The sequence below is a fragment of the Cebus imitator genome, unplaced genomic scaffold (assembly GCF_001604975.1).
Source record: "Cebus imitator isolate Cc_AM_T3 unplaced genomic scaffold, Cebus_imitator-1.0 Scaffold102, whole genome shotgun sequence".
Classification (NCBI taxonomy): Eukaryota; Metazoa; Chordata; class Mammalia; order Primates; family Cebidae; genus Cebus; species Cebus imitator.
This window is the reverse complement of record NW_016107417.1, coordinates 2,502,870-2,521,983: the sequence shown is the minus strand read 5'-3', so window position 1 is coordinate 2,521,983 and position 19,114 is coordinate 2,502,870. Positions and strand designations below refer to the sequence as shown.

The window sequence follows — 19,114 nt, the reverse complement described above, 5'->3', positions numbered from 1 at the left end:
TTTTTTGAGACAGTCTCGCTCTGTCACCCAGGCTGGAGTGCAGTGCTACGATCTCGGCTCACTGCAACCTCCGCCTCCTGGGTTCAAGCGATTCTCATGCCTCAGTCTCCCGAGTAGCTGAGATTACAGGCGCCTACCACCGAATCTGGCTAATTTTTGTATTTTTAGTAGAGATGGGGTTTCACCAGGCTGGTCTTGAACTCCTGACCTCAGGTGATCTGTCCACTGCAGCCTCCCAAAGTGCTGGGATTATAGTTGTGAGCCACTGTGCCCAACCCTCTTTTCTGTTTAAAGTCATGTTTTGTGCAGGTTTTGAGACGTCTGCAGTGTTTTCACCGCCAGATGCCTGCTTTAGTGGGGGATCCTTTCCTCTCCTTTCTCTTCCTGTGTGTGTTTGTTGAATGCCTACTGTGAGTAGTGCATTATTCTTGGGCTGGGAGGGTCATTGGTGAACAGGACAGCCACAGGGCCCTGGGTTCATGGAGCTGGCTTTCTAGAGTGTGTGGGGGAGAGGGGTGGCAGCAGGTGGACAGGCTGGCATTTAGGCCATTGACCAACCAGGAGGTATCTCAGAAGAATCAACCTTAGAGTGCCTGAGGACCAGGGAGGCTAAAGCAGAGAGTGAGAGGGTGGCATGAGCTGAGATGGAGAGGGCGGGGCCAGCGCAGGGGGAGCCTTGAGCCAGGCACTGCTCTCGTGCTCTGTGTTTGTTCCTATGAGGGAGGTTCTGTCACCTCCATCATTGCCGAGGCCACATTTTTAGCCCTACCCCACACTTTTTACCTAGGAAGAAGCCAAGAAAGGGTATCCAGGAGAGGGAGTGAGGGAGGGAGGCTTTTGATACGACTGGGAGGTAAAGGGGGGACTGTTCGAGCGGATTCAGGGCTGGGAGGATGAGAGCTGAGAAGGTGAGGGCTGCGCCTGGGACGGAGGGCAGGCTTGGTGTTGAAGGGCTGCAGAGGTTTGAGGTTTAAGGGTGTGTGGTCTCTGTCAGGCCCCTTGTGTGCTCTGCTATTGTAGGAAAAACAACCAAGACAATCTGTGAGTGGGCTTGGCTGGTTTCCAGTGACACTTTATTTCTAGGTAGTGGGACATAGTTTGCCCAGCCTGTCGGTAAAAAAGAACAGAGAAGGCCGGGTGAGGTGGCTCACACCTGTAATCCCAGCACTTTGGGAGGCTGAGGTGGGCGGATCATGAGGTCAAGAAATCGAGACCATCCTGGCCAACGTGGTAAAACCCCATCTCTACTAAAAATACAAAAAGTAGCTGGGCATTGTGGCACACACCTGTAGTCCCAGTTACTTGGGAGGATGAGGCAGGAAAATTGCTTGAACCCGGGAGGTGGAGGTTGCATTGAGCCGAGATCGTGCCACTGCACTCCAGCGTGACGATGGAGCAAGACTCTGTCTCAAAAAAAAAAAAAAAATCAGAGAAATGGGGCGATAGACTGACAGGGCTGTGCATTTTATGACTGAAATGAACGTAAGGGTTATTAGCTCCGAGGTTCTTAGCCTACCTGCACACTAGACACCTAGGAGGTTGTTTTTGTTGTTGTAGTTTTAAGAAACAAGGTCTCGCTCTGTTGTGTGGGCTGGAGTGTAGTGGTGCAGTCATAGCTCACTGCAGCCTTGAAATCCCAGGCTCCCAAGTAGCTGAGACCACAGGCATGCACCACCACACCTGGCAAATTTAAAAAAAATTTTTTAGCAACAGGGTCTCACCATGTTGCCCAGGCTGGTCTCAAACTCCTGGGCTCAAACAGTCCTCTCGCCTCTACCTCCCAAAGTGCTGGAGTTACAGGCATGAGCCACCTGGCCTGGCCTAGCCTAGAAAGTTTTAAAAATATGTGAGCCACACCCCACACACCATACCAGCAGAAAAGTGAAAGTGTATCACAGTGAACACCTGTGTCTTCTAGAGTCAGTAATTATAAACATTGTTAAAGTTCTTTCTCTTCTTTTTTTCCTGAGCCACTGCAAGTTGCAGATACAGTGACACTGTACCCTTAATTACTTCGGTGGGCATCTCACGAAATAAGGGCCTTCTCTTGCATAGCCACGCTGCCCTAACGAGTCCATAAATGCTGTAAAACAGCAGCTCGCATGCCCCCATTTTCCAGTTAGCCCCTAAAATACCTTTTTAATTTTTGTTTTAACCAGTATCCAATCAAGTTTCATACCCACAAAGGAGTCTTTTTCTGACAAATGGAGATTCTGGAGTGTGTGGGAGAAACAAATTAATGATGGAAGAGGAAAAGGAGATTTTTGCAGGCATTGGTGGGGCCTAGAGTACAAGTGGAGGGTGTCCTTGAGCAAAGCCAGGTCGTGTCATTTATTTCAGGAGGGAAGGAGGGGAGGTTACAGCAGCTACAACCAAGGTGACCTTGGTTGGGGGAAGTCAGAGCAGCCCATGTCTGATTGTTCTGGTGTTTTCCAGTGAAGAGGTGGCAGGGGTGGCAGTTCGAGGAGACGTGAGATGCTGTTTTGGAGAGTGGAGGGCAGGTACGCCATGGAAAAGGAACAGACCTGCTGGGCGGTGTGGGCTGCCCAGCCGCTCCCCATGGCCTTGGATGTGACGGGTTTTCTGTCCAGCTGCTCCATGCGGTCAGCTGAAGAGGAGGATGGTGAGATTAATGAGCTAAGGAGGAGGATGGGATTAATGGGGAGCTGAGGAGAAGGATGGTGGGATTGAGGATTGGGTTTTCTAGGGAGGAGAGGCAAGGCAGTTAAGGTTTTCATAAAGGGGAGGTTCTGTTGATGTTCCCCAACTCTAAACTGGGTAACTGGGGACATAACAGAGTGATGGGTGTGAGGACTGGCCTGGAGTCATGATGTGGTTGAAGAATTACTGGATTGTGGTTAATACAGTCAGTGAACTAGAAAGAAAGGGTGTAGGGGACAGAGAGGATCCTTGGAATTGAGGGGGTTTTTTTTGTTTTAGTTTTGAGACAGTGTCTCACCCTCTCCCAGGCCAGGTTGCAGTGGTGCTATCTCGGCTCACTGCAATCTCCACTTCCCAGGTTCAGGTGATTCCTGCCTTAGCCTCCTGAGTAGCTGGGACTACAGGCACGTGCCACGATGCCCAGCTAATTTTTCTGTATTTTTAGTAGAGATGGGGTTTCACCATGTGGGCCAGGCTGGTCTCAAACTCCTGACCTCAGGTGATCTGCCCCACCCTCGGTCTTCCAAAGTGCTGGGATTACAGGTGTGAGCTTCCGTGCTGGCCTGGGTCCCAACCCTGATGACCTCATTTAACCTTAATTACCTCCCTAAAGGTGCTCTGTCCAAATACAGTCATTGGGGGGTTAGGGCTTCTCTGTATGAATTTGGGGGGTACACAATTCCTAGAGAGGACAATATTGTAAAGATGTCGTCTCGTCTAATTCATTTCTAGGTTAAATGCAATCCCAGTAAACATCCTAATGGGACTTTTTTGGAACCTGGCAAACTGATTCTGAAATTGGATAAAGTAGGGTAATTGTGGTAGTGTGGGATTGTGTAAGGACAGACTAATAGGGCAGAGAGACCAGATGGGCCCCAAGACAGAATCGCGTCCAAGTGGGAGAGATGCTCATCAGTGTGGCGAGTGGGCTTGGGACGGTCAGTTACCTATTTGCGGAAAAAATGAAATTGGGTTTGTATCTCACACCTTGCAGGTAGATTAAGAACTTCAAAGTAAAAACCTAACATTTCAGAACCAAATTAAGGAAATTACATTTATGATTTTTTGGTAGAAAAGACTTTTTAAGTTGTTAGCATAGCCAAGGCAGAAGAATTGCTTGAGGCTAGGAGTTTGAGACCAGCCTGGGCAACATAGCAAGACCCCACCCCCCCATCTCTAAAAAATTTTTTTTAATTGAGCATGGTAGCGTGTGTCTGAAGCCTCAGCTATGCTGGAGGCTAAGGCAGGAGGATTGCTTGGCTATAGTTGCACCACTGCACTCCAGCCTGGCTGATAGAACAAGATCCTGTCTCAGAAAACAAACCAAGAAACCCACACATTCCTTGGGTGGGTTTCTTCAAGCAACCATGAAGACAAAAATGAACATGTTGGCCGGGTATGGTGGCTCACGCCTATAATCACAGCACTTTGGGAGGCCAAGGCAGGCGGATCACAAGGTCAAGAGTTTGAGACCAGACTGGCCAATATGGTGAAACCCCATCTCTACTAAAAATACAAAAATTAGCTGGGCGTGGTGGCACACGCCTATAATTCCAGCTGCTTGGGCAGGCTGAGGCAGGAGAATCACTTGAACCTGGGAGGCAGAGGTTGCAGTGAGCCAAGATCATGCCACTGCTCTCCAGCCTGGGTAAACAGAGCAAGACCCTGAAAAAAAAAACAAACCATGTAACTACATAGAAATTGAGAAGGTAAGTTTTTTTTGTTTGTTTTTTACAAAAGATATTATGAAACATATAAAAAGGCAGACCAGAAGGGAAGATATTTGCCCACAAATACAACCAAGAATGGGTTGGTGTCAAGAGCATACAAACAGACAGAGCACATCAACAACACGGAAGACTAGGTGAAAGACGTAGGTGAGACAGGCGGGTCACGGAAGAGAAAGCCTGACTGACTGGGAAAGTACCCAGCAAGCCCAGCTTCAGGAGGGGTCACAGAAAGGTGAGCCAAAACAGTGAGGCACCTGCCACCCCCAAACAATTCCACAGAAAGATCCAAGTCTGACAGTAGCAAGTAGAAATAAGGACATGGAGCAGCCAGAATCCTCAGCCACGCTGCTCACCGCCATGGCCATGAGGCTAATCAGACAAGAGAGGGAACGTGCGTGTTCCCAGGCCACCCCCATCTCTCACTCCCAAGTGTGTCCCACGTGCACCAGGAGACAGTGTCAGTGGCCTGCAGCCGCAGTACTTGTTCCAACAGAAAAAAATAGTCCATCCTCAGTGGGCTGGAGAGCCAGATCAGGGAGCATCCAGCTATGGGCTGTGATTCCATACTGTAAACTGATGAGCCACAGCCACTTGCATCAGGGGTATTCTCAGAGGCATAGATTTTTTTACAAAAGAAATCATGGAATCTGAGTCATACAGTGTGGTTCAGGTTGTATAACACTTAATATACAACACAATTAGCTGTTCTGGAGCAGGTCCTTATGTGGTAAAGCCATGAAGACAAGCCAGTAAGTCATGACTGTGGATGGAGGGAACACTCAGGACTGGGCACGGTGTTAGTGATGCTGCCCCAGCCCCGGGCAGAGGGATGTGGGATGTGTGTATGTTTAGTTACTGTTTTAAAAAGCATATCAGCTGGGCGCGGTGGCTCAGGCCTGTAATCCCAGCACTTTGGCAGGCTGAGGTGGGCAGATCACTTGAAGTCAGGGGTTCGAGACCAGCCTGGGCAACATGGTGAAATCCTGTCTCTACTAAAAATACAAAAACTAGCTAGGTGTTGTGGCGTGCACCTGTAGTCCCAGCTACTCAGGAGACTGAGGCAGGAGAATCCCTTCAACCCAGGAGGCAGAGGTTGCAGTGAGCCTAGATCACACCATTGTGCTCCAGCATGGGTGACAGTGAGACTATCTTAAAAAAAAAAATCTGGGTCAACAGAACAAAATCTCATATAGAAAAAAAGAAAAAAAAAGAGAAAATAAATAAATAGCATATGATGAGTTAGATATGCCCCCTTTTATGTTGACGATGAAGTTCATTAAAAAATAAATGTTCCTGGCTGTCCTGGAATATTTTTTTTTTTTTGAGACAGGGTCTTGCTCTGTTGCCCAGGCTGGAGTGCAGTGGCAAGATCACAGCCTACCACAGCCCGACCTCCAGGCTTAAGCGATCCTCCCACCCCAGCCCCCCAAGTAGCTGAGAATGCAGGCATACACCACCATGCCTGGTTGATGTTTATAGTTTTTGTAGAGATGGGGTTTCACCTTACTGCCCAGGCTGGTCTTGAACTTCTGGGCTCAAGTGATCCTCCAGCCTTAGCTTCCTAAAGTGCTAGGATTACAGATGTGAGCCACCGCAGCTGGCCTCTGGAAGAATTTTTTTGTTTTTTTTGAGACAGGGTTTCACTCTGTTGCCCACACTTTGAGTGCAGTGCTATGATCTTGGCTCACTGTAGACTCGATCTCCCAGACTCAAGCAGTCCTCCCACCTCAGCCTCCCAAGTAGCTGGGACTATAGGCTAAATTTTTATATTTTTTGTAGAGATGGGATTTGGGCATATTGCCCAGGCTGATCTCAAACTCCCGAACTCAGACAATCCACCCGCCTCAGGAGATTTTTTTTAAATGGAAGAGGGTGCAAAAGTGGACATGGCAACTCCAGCCTTCACTGAGGAGTTTGCTGTCAGGGCTTCGGGATTGAGGGAGGAGTTTTTTAAAGAGGGGAGCTAGTGGGCAATTGTGTGTGTGGCCGGGCATCTACAACGGAAGGGAAAGCAGAGGGTGCTGGTGCCCATGTGGGGGTCCTGGATTTGGTGCTGGTAGCATGAGTGGGTTCTCTTAGCGTGTCATGGCACCTGCTTTCTTGATGAAGTGGGAAGCGAGAAGCTGGGCCGTGGGAAGTCGAAAGAGTGGGCCACCTCACCGCCCTGTGGGTTCTAGAAGTGCTGTCTACAGAGTCTTGAAACTGGAGTTTTTTGGGGGAGGGGCAGGTGGCAGGAGGGACCCTGGAGGAAGGTGCATGAGGCTGAGGTACCAGGGGCTTTGGAGCAGGGTTGGCACAGGCCTGGTCAGGAAGGTCTGTAGGATGTTAGGTATTCATTCAAAGGGCAGCCAAACCCATTGACAGGTTGGTAGCAGAAGAGTGACCCCAGTGAAATAGGTGTAGGGTAGAGTCAGGAGGCAAAGATCAGCCAGGGCCCACATGGGCTGTGGGTGTGGCCTGTTTTGCTGCTGCCAGGGAGGACCCTTGGGTTCCTGGGTCTCAATGGCATCACCCCAGAAACTGCTGGGTTTGCCCACAGCTACTCCCTCCCCCAGGTGGTGGAGATTGTGAAGAAGCTGGAGTCTCGCCAGCGGGGCTGGGAGGAGGATGAAGATCCTGAGCGAAAGGGGGCCATCGTGTTCAACGCCACGTCTGAGTTCTGCCGTACCTTGGGGGAGATCCCCACCTATGGGCTGGCCGGCAACCGCGAGGAGCAGGAGGAGCTCATGGTGCGTCTGGGGCAGCCCCGCTCTGGGCTTCCCTTGGCTGGGTAGGCTGACTGGGGGCTGGGGGCTGGGGCTGACCCTGGTCTTTTGTGCCCCAGGACTTTGAACGGGACGAGGAGCGCTCAGCCAACGGCGGCTCTGAATCTGATGGGGAGGAGAACATTGGCTGGAGCACAGTGAACCTGGACGAGGAGAAGCAGCAGCAGGATGTGAGGGCCGCGCTGTCACCACGGGGGTGGGGAGTGTGCAGAGGCGGGAGGGTCGAGCTGGAGATGAGTGCCCAGGCAAGTTGCTCGGTGTCCTCAGCCTCCATCCACAGAGTGCGCTCTGCATTCCTCCCAGGGTGATCTGAGTATTACATGAGGAAATTGAATGAAGTTAAATGTTGTGGCTGGTGCCTGGCGGGGGGTGACTGGTGGGTGGGGGTGAGAAGAGACGGTGTGGCTTGCTAACCACCCCTGCCACGTGCCCGCCAGTTCTCTGCTTCCTCCACCACCATCCTGGACGAGGAGCCGATCGTGAATAGAGGGCTGGCAGCTGCCCTGCTCCTGTGTCAGAACAAAGGTAGGGAGCTCAGGGCAGCTCTGGCTTGGGTGGGCTTGGGCGCTTGGGCAGGAAAAGGGCTTGTGGGGGCTTCGGTGCAGCAGGTGCAAGCAGGGCTGCCTCCGTCCCCTCTGCTGCCTCTTTCAGTCCCTATGCTGGAGCCAGCTGCCCGGCCCAGAGCCGTTCCTTCCCCTCCCCTGGCATCTGTCTCTGCCTTACGAAGCTCCACATCTGCTCCAGGAAGGAGAGGGGAGTTGAAACTGTTAGAGCTGTAGCACAGAGAAACCCTGATGTTAGGACCCCAGCTCTGCCATTTCCTTGGCCAGTGGCCCTTGGCAAGGGGCTCATTTCTGTATCTTTGCATCTTTTTAGAATAGGCCTGATGGCTTTCCAGAGGCAAGGAGAGGGAGGTGCCCCCCACAGGGCCTGCCCCACCTTCTTAGGAGGCCCTGGAGCGGCGCCTCTCACAGGGTTGGGCAGCCTGGAGTCTCACAACCCCTCCATCCCTAGGGCTGCTGGAGACCACAGTGCAGAAGGTGGCCCGGGTGAAGGCCCCCAACAAGTCTCTGCCCTCAGCCGTGTACTGCATCGAGGATAAGATGTGAGTGTGCAGGGCTGGGGGTCCTGTGCCAGCTCGGGGCTGCAGGAACACGGCAGGCAGCTGCTCCTCACACTGAGGCCACCTTTATCTCGGGCCAGGGCCATCGATGACAAGTACAGCCGGCGGGAGGAGTACCGAGGCTTCACGCAGGACTTCAAGGAGAAGGACGGCTACAAACCCGATGTTAAAATTGAGTACGTGGATGAGACAGGCCGGAAACTCACACCCAAGGAGGTGAGCAGGGCCCTGTGTGGGCAGAGCCCCAGCCTGCAAAAGGGAGGCCGAGCCTGGGACTGTGCAGTGCCCCAGGGGCCTGGTGAAGTGCCACGGATCGGGAGGGGGCACTCAGGGTTGGGAAGGGCTGTGCCTCAGTTTGTCTCTAGTGGGCACAGCAGTCCCTTGGCAGGCCTGGCAGGAGGATCAGACAGGTACTCGGGACCTCTGCCCTCCTGTCTCTCACCCGAATGAGCCCTTCACCGGCTTTCCTGGCCCACAGGGCCATTCCATCGTCCTGGCCCTTCCAGTGCCCTCATAGGCTGCCTGACCCTCTTGCCCCCCCACTTAGCTACCCCCATGCCCTCGTGGGTTTGTCTCCCTCCAGCCCCAGCCTCCAGACCTAGCCCCTGCGCGGCACGTCTCACTCCAGGTTCCCCATGCCCTGCCCCCATGGCAGCACATCTGCTAGCCAAGCTGGGGCCCTGGAGGGTACCAGAGTCTGTGCCCTTTTCCCATCCCCTTCCCACTGCCACCTAGGCCTGGCACTGGGTGAGGTGAGTCAACACCTGACCCCATGTGCCCTATTTCACACCTTGTGGGCACAGGTGGCTCTGGCCCCACCCAGGGCCCTGCAGCTCCCCCTCATGCCCTGTGTCCCCAGGCCTTCCGGCAGCTGTCCCACCGTTTCCATGGCAAGGGCTCAGGCAAGATGAAGACGGAGCGGCGAATGAAGAAGCTGGACGAGGAGGCGGTCGGTGCCCTTGGGGACGTGGGGGGCCCTGCACCTGCCAGGGCAGTGGTGGCTGGTGTGGGGGGCCTGCTCCAGCCCTTGCTGATTGTCCATGACCCCACAGCTCCTGAAGAAGATGAGCTCCAGCGACACGCCCTTGGGCACCGTGGCTTTGCTCCAGGAGAAGCAGAAGGCCCAGAAGACCCCCTACATCGTGCTCAGCGGCAGCGGCAAGAGCATGAACGCGTGAGTGGCTCGAGGCTGGTGGGGTGGTACGGGGTGACCTGGCCTGCGCCTGCCTTAGGAGCCTCACGTCCCTGTTCTCTCTGCAGGAACACCATCACTAAGTGACGGCGCCCTCCATCCCCCGCCCCGCCTCAACCTTGGTATTAAATAAAGCTCCCTCCTTATTTTTTCCTCCCTGGTTGTGGTACAGATACAGATTCCAGGGTTAGATCCTTGGTTGGGTATGGCCCAGAGTCTGGCTCCTGCTAGGTGAGACCCGGCCATCAGATTACACAAATAACTAAACGACGGGAGAGAGCCCCGGTCCTCTACGGCTCCTTCTCCCCTGGCTGTCAGTCACACCTTTGCAGGGCCGGCTCTCTTATGGAAAGTGGAGGCAGTTTGAGAAACTCGTCACCCTGCTCTCTCCTGGCCTCCGGGGCTGCATAAGTCACTGTCCTGTCAGAGAACCCAGGGCAGCCCTGGACTGCCCAGCCTGATGGGTGGGGATTGGGCTTTGTGCAGGGCACAGGTGCCACCTTCTGTCCTGGCTCTCCTGTGTCGCCATGGTCTGTGTCTAGAGGAGTGAAACTCCCAAGGTTGGGCTGAGAATTTTTGGTGCGCATAGTATGGGGAGGGCTGAGCCCAGTGTCTCCTGGACTTGACCTGAGCTCTGTGATAGAGCTAGACCGAGCTGCTGGGGGACTTGTGAGCCCCAAATCCATAGAAAGACAAACAGCTGCCTTGGGTGCCCAGGACACTGGTGCCCAGCCACATGTACACCCACATATTTCCCAGATGGCACCCACATTTTAAGATTTAAAAAAGGAAACCAAAAAATGAATTGAATAAAACTGAACTTACAATCAGCTGGGCGTGGTGGCTCACACCCGTAATCACAGCACTTTGGGAGGCTGAGGCAGGAGGATCGCTTGAGCCCAGGAATTTGAGACCAATCTAAGTAGCATGGCAAAACCCCATCTCTACCAAAAATGCAAAGATTAGCCAGGCATGGTGGCGAGTCCCTGTGGTCCCAGCTACTTGGAGGCTGAGGTGGGAGGATCGCTGGAGCCCAGGAGGCACAGGCTGCGTTGAGCCCTGATCAAGCCACTGCTCTCCAGCCTGGGTGACAGACAGAACCTGTCTCAAAAAAAAATTAAAAATAATCTTAAGGCCGGGCGAAACCCCGTCTCTACTAAAACTACAAAAAATTAGCTGGGCATGGTGGTGCGTGCCTATAATCCCAGCTGCTCAGGAGGCTGAGGCAGGAGAATTGCCTGAACCCAGGAGGCGGAGGTTGCGGTGAGCCGACATCGCGCCATTACACTCCAACCTGGGTAACAAGAGCTAAACTCTGTCTCCAAAAAAAAAATAATAATAATCTTGGGGTAAGAAAACTGTAGGCAAGGTGCAAAACCCAGTAGCCTGAAAATGCACAGTTCGCACTGATGCCCTTGCTTCTGCGTGGCAGAAGCTGCAGGGTTGAGTTCGGGGTGCCCTTCCTTGAGCTCTTTATCCTCTGTAGTTTGATGTCTGATTCTGATTCTGTTTTCACCTTGGCTGTGTCCTTGGCTTCCTCAGGAAGGGTGACCTGGGGTGTCTAGGCTGGGTCTAGGACTTGGGGCAGTCACAGTCTGTTTCTCTCAAAAGCCTAGGAGGTGGCTGGGTGCGGTGGCTCATGCCTATAATCCCAGCACTTTGGGAGGCCGAGGTGGGTCGATCACCTGAGGTCTGGAGTTCTAGACTGGCCTGGCCAAGATGGTAAAACCCCGTCTCTACTAAAAATACAGAAAAAGGTAACATGGCATGGTGGTGTGCACCTTATAATCCTAGCTACTCAGGAACCTGAAGCAGGAGAATTGTTTGAGCCCGGGAGGCTGAGGTTACAGTGAGCCGAGATGGTGCCATTTTACTCCAGCCTGGGCAACAGAGCAATACCCTGTTTCAAAAAAGATAAAAGAAGCCTAGGAGGTGCTTCCAGAGTTGGGACCAGTCAATCAGGTGTCCCTGGCATGGAGCTCTGGCCCCGGCTGAGTGACCAAGCTCACGCCTTGATGTCTGCGGGAAATGGCCCATTAGGAGGCTGTTGAACTGCTGTCACAGCTGAAAATGACCAAGGCCTGGACTAAAGCCAAGGTGGAGGCAGGGTAGAACAGACCAGCTTCGACCCAAGGCCTGCTAACTTTCCAGCCCTAGTAACTGGGCAGACTGCGTGATGAACCGGGCACCTCCTCGTTCATGCTGCTGCATCTCTGGCTCTTGGTCCCAGCCCAGAGAGTTGTTCTGTGCCCTGGCATACTCTACCCCACTCCCCAGGCTGTGTCCTGCTTGTGTGCCCAGGGCTGGGAGGGGCTAGGGACTGCCAAATCCCTGGAGGCCTGAGCCCCTGGGGCAGACGGAACCCAAGGAGGCTTCCCAGCTCTGCTGTTTGGTAGCCAGACGACACCATGGTGCTTCCCTGCCCTCAGGTACCTGAGGGGCAGTGAGCCCTCAGCCAGGGCGTCAGGAGCCAGGCAGGTGGCACTCAGGGAGGAGAGGGTGCTTATGTTTGGCCTCTGTGTTTCCCTTTATTGCTGCCTGACCTGGGGCAGGTCACCAAGTCTCCATCTCACCTACAAAATGGGGGGGCGTGATGTTGCTTCTAGGGCCACCCTGCTGCATAGTTGAGGCCCGATCCTTCCACAACAAACAAAATGTACCCAGCATCAGCGAGTGCTGTCTAAGAACCCAGAGGAGCAAAGCTGGACAGGCTGCCTGGGCCCATGGGGCTTGGGTCCCAAGGGCAAGCAGCCACTGTGCAAGAGGGCAGCTAGGTGTGAAGGATGGGAGCAAGCCTGGCCCCTGCCCTCCCAGGGCCTGTCTCCTCGGGACGTGCCTTCTGGGTGTGGCAATGCCAGCCCCAGCCCAGTGGTCCAGTGCTGCATGGCCTCAGCTCTGAGCAAGGCCAGGACAGGGTCCTCCCCTTGCCCTCAGGTCCTGCTCCCTCCTATGCCCACCCCCTGCCTAGGTCCTCCAGGCTTCTCCAAGCCTCAGCCTGTGGCCCCAAACCTGCCCCACCCAGCTCCAGGCAGGGCCCTGCCTCTTTCTCCACAATTCAGAGATGCTCTGGAAGGCCCAGGCAGGCCCTGCCAGCACAGCCTCCTGTGGACCTGGGAAAAGGTGCCCTCTGGGCAGTGGATGCAGGCCTCAGGAGCATGGCCTGGTGGGCAGATTCACATCCATTCATCCTACAGTGGTTCCTGGCACCCCTCAGTGCCAAGCCCATGATTGCCTTTGGACCTTGGCTCCCTGCCCTGCCCTCTCCAGCAAGAAGGGCTCAGCCCAGGTGTACATTGGGCAGTGGCTGAAAGTGACAAGCAGTCTGAGGACCTGGCTCTACTTGTGTCAGGTCTCTGGGCTTCAGTGCCATGGGTGGGAGGGGCAGACTGGTCCCAGGAAAGTGGGGATTCAGCAGTAATTCAGTGGGGAGGAGCAGGATTAATTGGCCACAGTTCTCAGAGATCCACCAGCAGCCATGTGGAAGTGGAGAGAAGGGCGGGGCTGTGGACCCTGGCAAATGCAGAAGCTCTTCTCCCTGCAAAGATTTTCCGAAACTGTGATACTGTTTGGAACCCATAGGAAAAGTTGCTGGAACAATACAGAGTTTCCCCTTGAACTATTTGACAATCAGTGGATGAGGTGATTGCACACGACCCCATCTGTGTGTTTCCTACCAACAAGGGTGTTCTCTCACATAACCTAAGCCACCCAGGACGTTGGGAAAAGGGCCATCCATGCATCACTTCCACCTCATGTTAGACTCCAACTGTCCTAAGGTCTACTTTTTTTCTTGTATCATGACCTTATTTATTTACAAGCACTGGATGAGTCCCTGGCCTTCCCCAGGACAGAGCAACCCTACGCAGCCCCAGCCCAGTTAAATACTGCAGTTGGGAGCTAGGGGGCTGGAGGGAGGACTGAAGGGAGATACAGGACTAGGGGCACATATCCATTAAATGGTCACATGTGGGCCAGATCCTGTGAGCCTGCAGAGCCACGGCTGTCACCACCCCCACACCGGGATGCGGGAGGGAGCCGAGGCAGGCCCAGGGATGCCCATGTGTCTTGCCCTGGAATGTGGAAGGGACAGGAATGGCTCTCAGGGAGTGTAAAATGGGAATGACAAGGCTTGAACTGTCTTCTTGTGGGACCCAGTTTTCGGGACAACACCTGGTCCACTTTTCCATGAACACGGCAGCCTTGAGGAAGTGGCTGGCCAGCAGAGGCCCTGCCTACCCCAGGCCCGAGCACAGCCCGCTCCTTCCCGCTGTCCCCAGAAAGGACGGCAGCCGCTGGTTCCCAGCGCCCTTTGGAGAATCGCCGTCCCCACCCGGAAGGGGCCAGGCACAGCCTGTGAGTCCTCGTGTGCCTTAGGAGAAGCTCTGGACAGGGTGGCTGACCAGGCAGGCCCAAAAGAGGTCCCAGCCCAAACACAGCAGCGCCAGCCAGATGACAGACACCAGGCTGTGTGGAGGCCTCCATGTTGCCCTGTGTACTTCCTTGCGCCAAAGCAGGCAGCAGATAGCGTCGCTTCCACAGACATCTGCACCCATAGATGACACTTTCCTGCCATGAGGGTGGCGTGCAAACTCTGTCCATGAAAGAGTATTCCTGCAGTGCCCACCAATGGCTCTGACACCTACCGGAGGTTCTGGACCCCACAGTGATGATTCCTTTGTAGTAGGGCTGAGTGTAGGTAACCCTCTGGGAAGTCACTTTGCAGATGAGACAGGTTTGAGGACTTCAGACGTATTTCTCCCTGCATTCTGGATTGGAGCAGCTTTGTTGCAGGCACCAAGTTGACTACAAGCTGATGCGTCCTGCCTTCTACCTTGATGAGCAGTGGGCACTCTTACTTCCCAGGCTGGTCAGGGTGAGTAGAGGGCTGGGTGTCCCTCATAGAAAGGGGTGTGCCTGGGGTGGGGCAGGTTTACTGGCTTCACTCAGTGGCGCAAAGGGGGTCAGCTCCTCTGGGCCCAGCCTCACCCCATCCTGCCCCACTAAATCATTGCCGAGGGAAGCCTCTCCATCTGCGGCCACCTCTAGTGGGTCACCAGCCTAGTAGTGTCCTTTTTATTTATTTATTTTAAGACAAGGTCTTCCTGTGTTGCCCAGGCTGGAGTGCAGTGCTACAATCATGGCCAACTGCAGCCTTGACCTCCTGGCTCAAGTGATCCTCCCAAGTCAGTCTCCTGAGTAGCTGAGACCACAGGTGCATGCTATCATGCCTGGCTAATTTTTTTTTGCAAAGATAGGGTCCTGTTATGTTGCCCAGGCTGGTCTCAAATTCTTGGGCTCAAGCAGTTCGCCTGCCTCAGCTTCCCTAAGTGCTGGGATTGCAGTATAAGCCACACCCAGCCAATAATCTGTTTTAACAAAAGGATTCAGTTCAGGCAATTACACCCACTGCCGTTCTGGCCGTGAGCCACCACACTCAATCAGAACTATTTCCAATGATTTAAAAATACAGTATTTTGACCTCACATCCATAGTAGGATATCTACTAAGTGTTTTTTTTTTTAATCTTAAAAAATTAACATAATAAAATCTTAAACGCATTTAATAGTCTTATGGTTAGTAATAACGATGACGATATTGGCCAGGCATGGTGGCTCGGGCATGTAATCACAGCACTTTGGGAGGCCGAGGTGGGAGGATTGCTTGAGGCTAGGAGTTCGAGACCAGTTTGGCCAACGTTGCGAGATCCCCATCTCTACAAAAATTTAAAACATCAGCCAGGCATGGTGGCACGCACCTGCCGTCCCAGCTACTCAGGAGGTGGAGGCAGGAGGAGTTGGAGACTGCAGTGTCTAGGATCACACCCTCACTCTCCAGGCTGGACGACAGAGCAAGACCCCGTCTCAAAAACAAAAAACAAAACTGAAGCTGCGTAACAGGTACGATGGGATTCATTATTCCATTCCTTCTACTTCTGAGTATGTTTGAAAATTTCCATTTTAGAACTTTTTTTAAAAAGAGAGAGCAAGAACATGTTGGCTTAGCAACAGAAAAGTATACATATGTTCAGCCAGAGACATGAACGAGAATGTTCTTAACAGTACTATTTATAACAGCCCCAAACTGGAAACAACCCAAATGTCCATTAACAGAAGAATGAATAAATAGCCGGGCATGGTTCTTTGTGGCTGTAATCCCCGCTACTTGGGAAGCCAAGGCAGGAGAATCCCTTGAGGCCAGGAGTTCAAGACCAGCCTGGGCAACATAGAGAGACCCATCTGTAAAAGTAATTTTTAAATGTAGCTGGTTGTGGTGGCTCATGCCTGTAGCTCTAGTCCCAGTTACCTGGGAGGCTGAGGGAAAGGACTGCTTGAGCCTGGGGATTTGAGGCTACAGTGAACTATCCGTACTCCAGCCTGGGTGACAGAGTGAGAACCTGTCTCTAAAAAAGAAAAAAAAAATCAATAAAGGGTAAACATTCATATAACCAAGTGAATAACATGGATGAACCTCACAGACATGAAATTGTACATTCTGTCTGCTTCCATTTGATAAAAAAACTGGCCAAGTTATTTTATTCTGTTAGAAGCAGGATAGAAGGCCAGGTGTGGTCACTCATGCCTATAATTCCAGCACTTTTGGAGGCCAAGGTGGGAGGATTACTTAAAGCCAGGAGTTCAAGAGCAGTCTGGGCAACAAAACAAGACCCTGTCTCTACAAAAAAAAATGTTTAATTAACTGGGCATGGTGGTGATGTGTGTGCCAATACTCCCAGCTACTCAGGAGACTGAAGCAAAAGGATTGCTTGAGCCTAAGAGTTTGAGGCTGCAGTGAGCTCTGATCACACCACTGCACTCCAGCCTGGTAAAGAGAGAGACCCCATCTCTCTCTCTTTTTTTTTTTTTTTTTTAAATTCACCTGAGTGCAGGTGAGCTGAGGCCAAAGAAGTTGTCAGACTATTTATTTATTATTATTATTTTTTTAAAGGTAATCAGTTATTTAATTAGATTATCAGGACATTTAAAATACCAATTTGTGAGGATAAATTCCATTTGTCAGGGCAAACACAGATCGCAGGTAGCCCTGGAGCTGAGGAATAGCTTTGATTTTTGGTAAAATTTGTGAGTCCACAGCTTTCTGATCAATCTTGCGCTGCTCTGTAATCTCGTATTTCTCTTTTTCTGTGTGGAAGATCTCACCTTCCTGGTGTCTGGGCTTTCACAGCTTCTTCTTGAAGTAAGCATCAGTAAGATGTTTTGAGATTTTTACATTGCTGATACCAATTTTGGTTGAGGTGGCAATGACAAATTTCTGGTGCGTTCTTCTCAGAGGAACTTGATTGAGGACCAGAGGTCCAGTCACAAGTAATAAGCCACTAGCCAGCTGCTTCAGGGAAACCACCCTCTTGCCCCTGTGGCATCCGGTGAGGATGATCAGAATGGTCCCAGGGGTGATGCTGGCTCACAGTTTTCTCATGTGCTGACTGAAGGGTTTTTGCCGTGGCTCAACAGCTTTCGAGGCACATCTTCAGTAGGATAATACCTAGGCATTTTGCGAAGTTTAACCACCCGGGTACCGGGTTGAGACCAACCCGGCCAATATGGTGAAATTTCATCTATACTAAAAGTACAAATATTGGCTGGCCGTGGTGGCACACGCCTGTAGTTCCAGCTACTCAGGAAGCTGAGGCCCGAGAATCGCTTGAACCTGGGAGGTGGAGGTTGCAGTAGCCAAGATCACACCACTGCTCTCCAGCCTGGGTGACTGAGCAAGACTGTGTCGTTTTAGAAAAAAAAAAAAAAGAAAAAAAGAAAAGAAAAAAAATCAAGGATCATTTAAAATAATAATATAAAAAATGGCCAGCATTAGGATGAGTGAAAGTTCATAAACTCTTCCTATGGTGACTCACATATGGCATAAGGAACTAGCTCTCTAGTTTTGCCTTCTCCTTTCTCTCTTCTCTAAGGTTCTATCATTTCCCAGGCCTGTAACTTGCTATCTTCCCACTACGGTGCCTTCTAATAAAGAGCTATCAATTTTCCAAAGCTAAACACAGTGTAAATTTTTGCTGTGGTTATTTTTTGACATATCAAAAAAGGCACCAAGCCTAGATGTTTTTTAAGCTTTAAAAATCTATTGGCCAGCACCATGGCTCATCCCTTTAATCCCAGCACTTTGGGAGGCCAAGGTGGGTGGATCACCTGAGGTCAGGAGTTTGGGACCAGCCTGGCCAACATGGTAGAACCCTGTCTCTACTAAAAATACAAAAATTAGCTAGGCATGGTGGCACATGCCTATAATCCCAGATACTCAGGAGGCTGAGGCAGGAGAATCACTTGGGCTTGGGAAGCAGAGGCTACAGTGAGCCAAGATCATGCCACTGCACTACAGCCTGGGAGACAGAGTGAGACTGTCTAAAAAAAATCTAAAGGCTTTATCCTTAGGTAACAGATCATTCAAATGCTATTTAAACGACTCCAGAGAAAAAGATGGTAAGCTCTCTTAACATATTTTATGATATTAATATTGGGCTGGGTGGGGTGGCACACACTTGTAATCCCAGCACTTTGGGAGGCCAAGGCGGGCAGATCACGAGGTCAAGAGATCAAGACCATCCTGGCCAACATGGTGAAACTCTGTTTCTACTAAAAATACAAAAATTAGCTGGGCATGGTGGCATGTGCCTGTAACCCCAGCTACTCAGGAGGCTGCGGCAGGAGAATAGCGTGAACTTGAGAGGCAGATGTTGCAGTGAGCTGAGATCGTGTCAGTGCACTCCAACCTGGGTGACACAAGCAAAACTCTGTCTCAAAAAAGGGAGGGAGGGAATGTGTGGCCACAGATTGTAAATAGGATCAATAAGACAGACCTCCATTTTCCAAAGCTGAATTATGGCAGACATAAGGTTGCTGGGGGACCCACATCAAAGAAGACACTTGGAGCCTTCGGAGAAGAATTGCGGGAGGCAAAACCCCCAAAGGTGCCTGAAAGCTTCAGCAATCACTAGAAGGGGAACTCAGTACATGTGCTGAGGGGTCCCTGGAGAGAGGACCCCTTCAGAGGCTGCAGTTCTTAGGTCTTGCCAGCCACTCCCTGCTGCCCACCTATAAGGTCCCAGGCTCCCTGAATCCTCAAGACAGTAACTACAGGGGTACCTGCTCATCCTTGTCCAGAGCAGGGTTTCTGGGGGACACAGCCATAGATATCACTGTGAGTCCTCCTGCACCTTAATTTGGGTGCTTTCAAACGGAAAGACCGGGGCAGTTCCCCTCCACCCTCCAAGCACTGTATTCTAGCCTGTGAATGCTGCTGGGGCGGAAGGCCACTTCTGGTCATGCCTTGGTGAGTTAATCCATCTTTGCAGGTGTGGAACTCCTGTTCGCAGTGGTCTACCAGTGTCCTAACTGCTATTCGGGCATGTGGGCCCTTTGATTGCACTGAGAATGCTGTTCCCTTATGAGACTGTGTAACTGGATTAGATGCTTTAGGGTTCTGCAGCCCAAGGCAAGGTACTGACTTGCTGATTTTACGTGCTTAGGGTGACCTCTGCTGATGGCTTCTCTAAATACTGGCTGACTACTCAGCCAGGAACTGCCTGTACCTTCTCACATCAGCAGGTAGTTGGAGCCACACTGCTTCCAAGAGGAAAAGAGAGTGCTCTTCTCCTGCAAGAATTATTAGAACA

At 51.9% G+C, this 19,114-nt stretch overlaps 1 protein-coding gene and 1 pseudogene across 3 annotated transcripts in view; one reads left to right on the top strand and one right to left on the bottom strand.

Annotated features, from left to right (window-relative positions):
* Positions 1-9,624, top strand: part of SART1 (spliceosome associated factor 1, recruiter of U4/U6.U5 tri-snRNP) — a 17,590-nt gene extending 7,966 nt beyond the window's left edge. For both annotated transcript variants that reach the window (XM_017537402.1, XM_017537403.1), the window contains exons 13-20: positions 6,947-7,120; positions 7,216-7,326; positions 7,594-7,681; positions 8,171-8,261; positions 8,360-8,495; positions 9,139-9,228; positions 9,332-9,453; positions 9,540-9,624. In XM_017537402.1, the coding sequence (XP_017392891.1) occupies positions 6,947-7,120; positions 7,216-7,326; positions 7,594-7,681; positions 8,171-8,261; positions 8,360-8,495; positions 9,139-9,228; positions 9,332-9,453; positions 9,540-9,558 (831 nt within the window). In that variant the 3' untranslated portion in view covers positions 9,559-9,624. The remainder of the gene's footprint in view (positions 1-6,946; positions 7,121-7,215; positions 7,327-7,593; positions 7,682-8,170; positions 8,262-8,359; positions 8,496-9,138; positions 9,229-9,331; positions 9,454-9,539) is intronic.
* Positions 9,625-16,415: 6,791 nt separating this feature from the next.
* LOC108310375 lies at positions 16,416-17,002 on the bottom strand (annotated as a pseudogene). Its single transcript, XR_001827727.2, has one exon. The product of XR_001827727.2 is annotated as a 60S ribosomal protein L6-like (transcript).
* Positions 17,003-19,114: the final 2,112 nt, after the last annotated feature.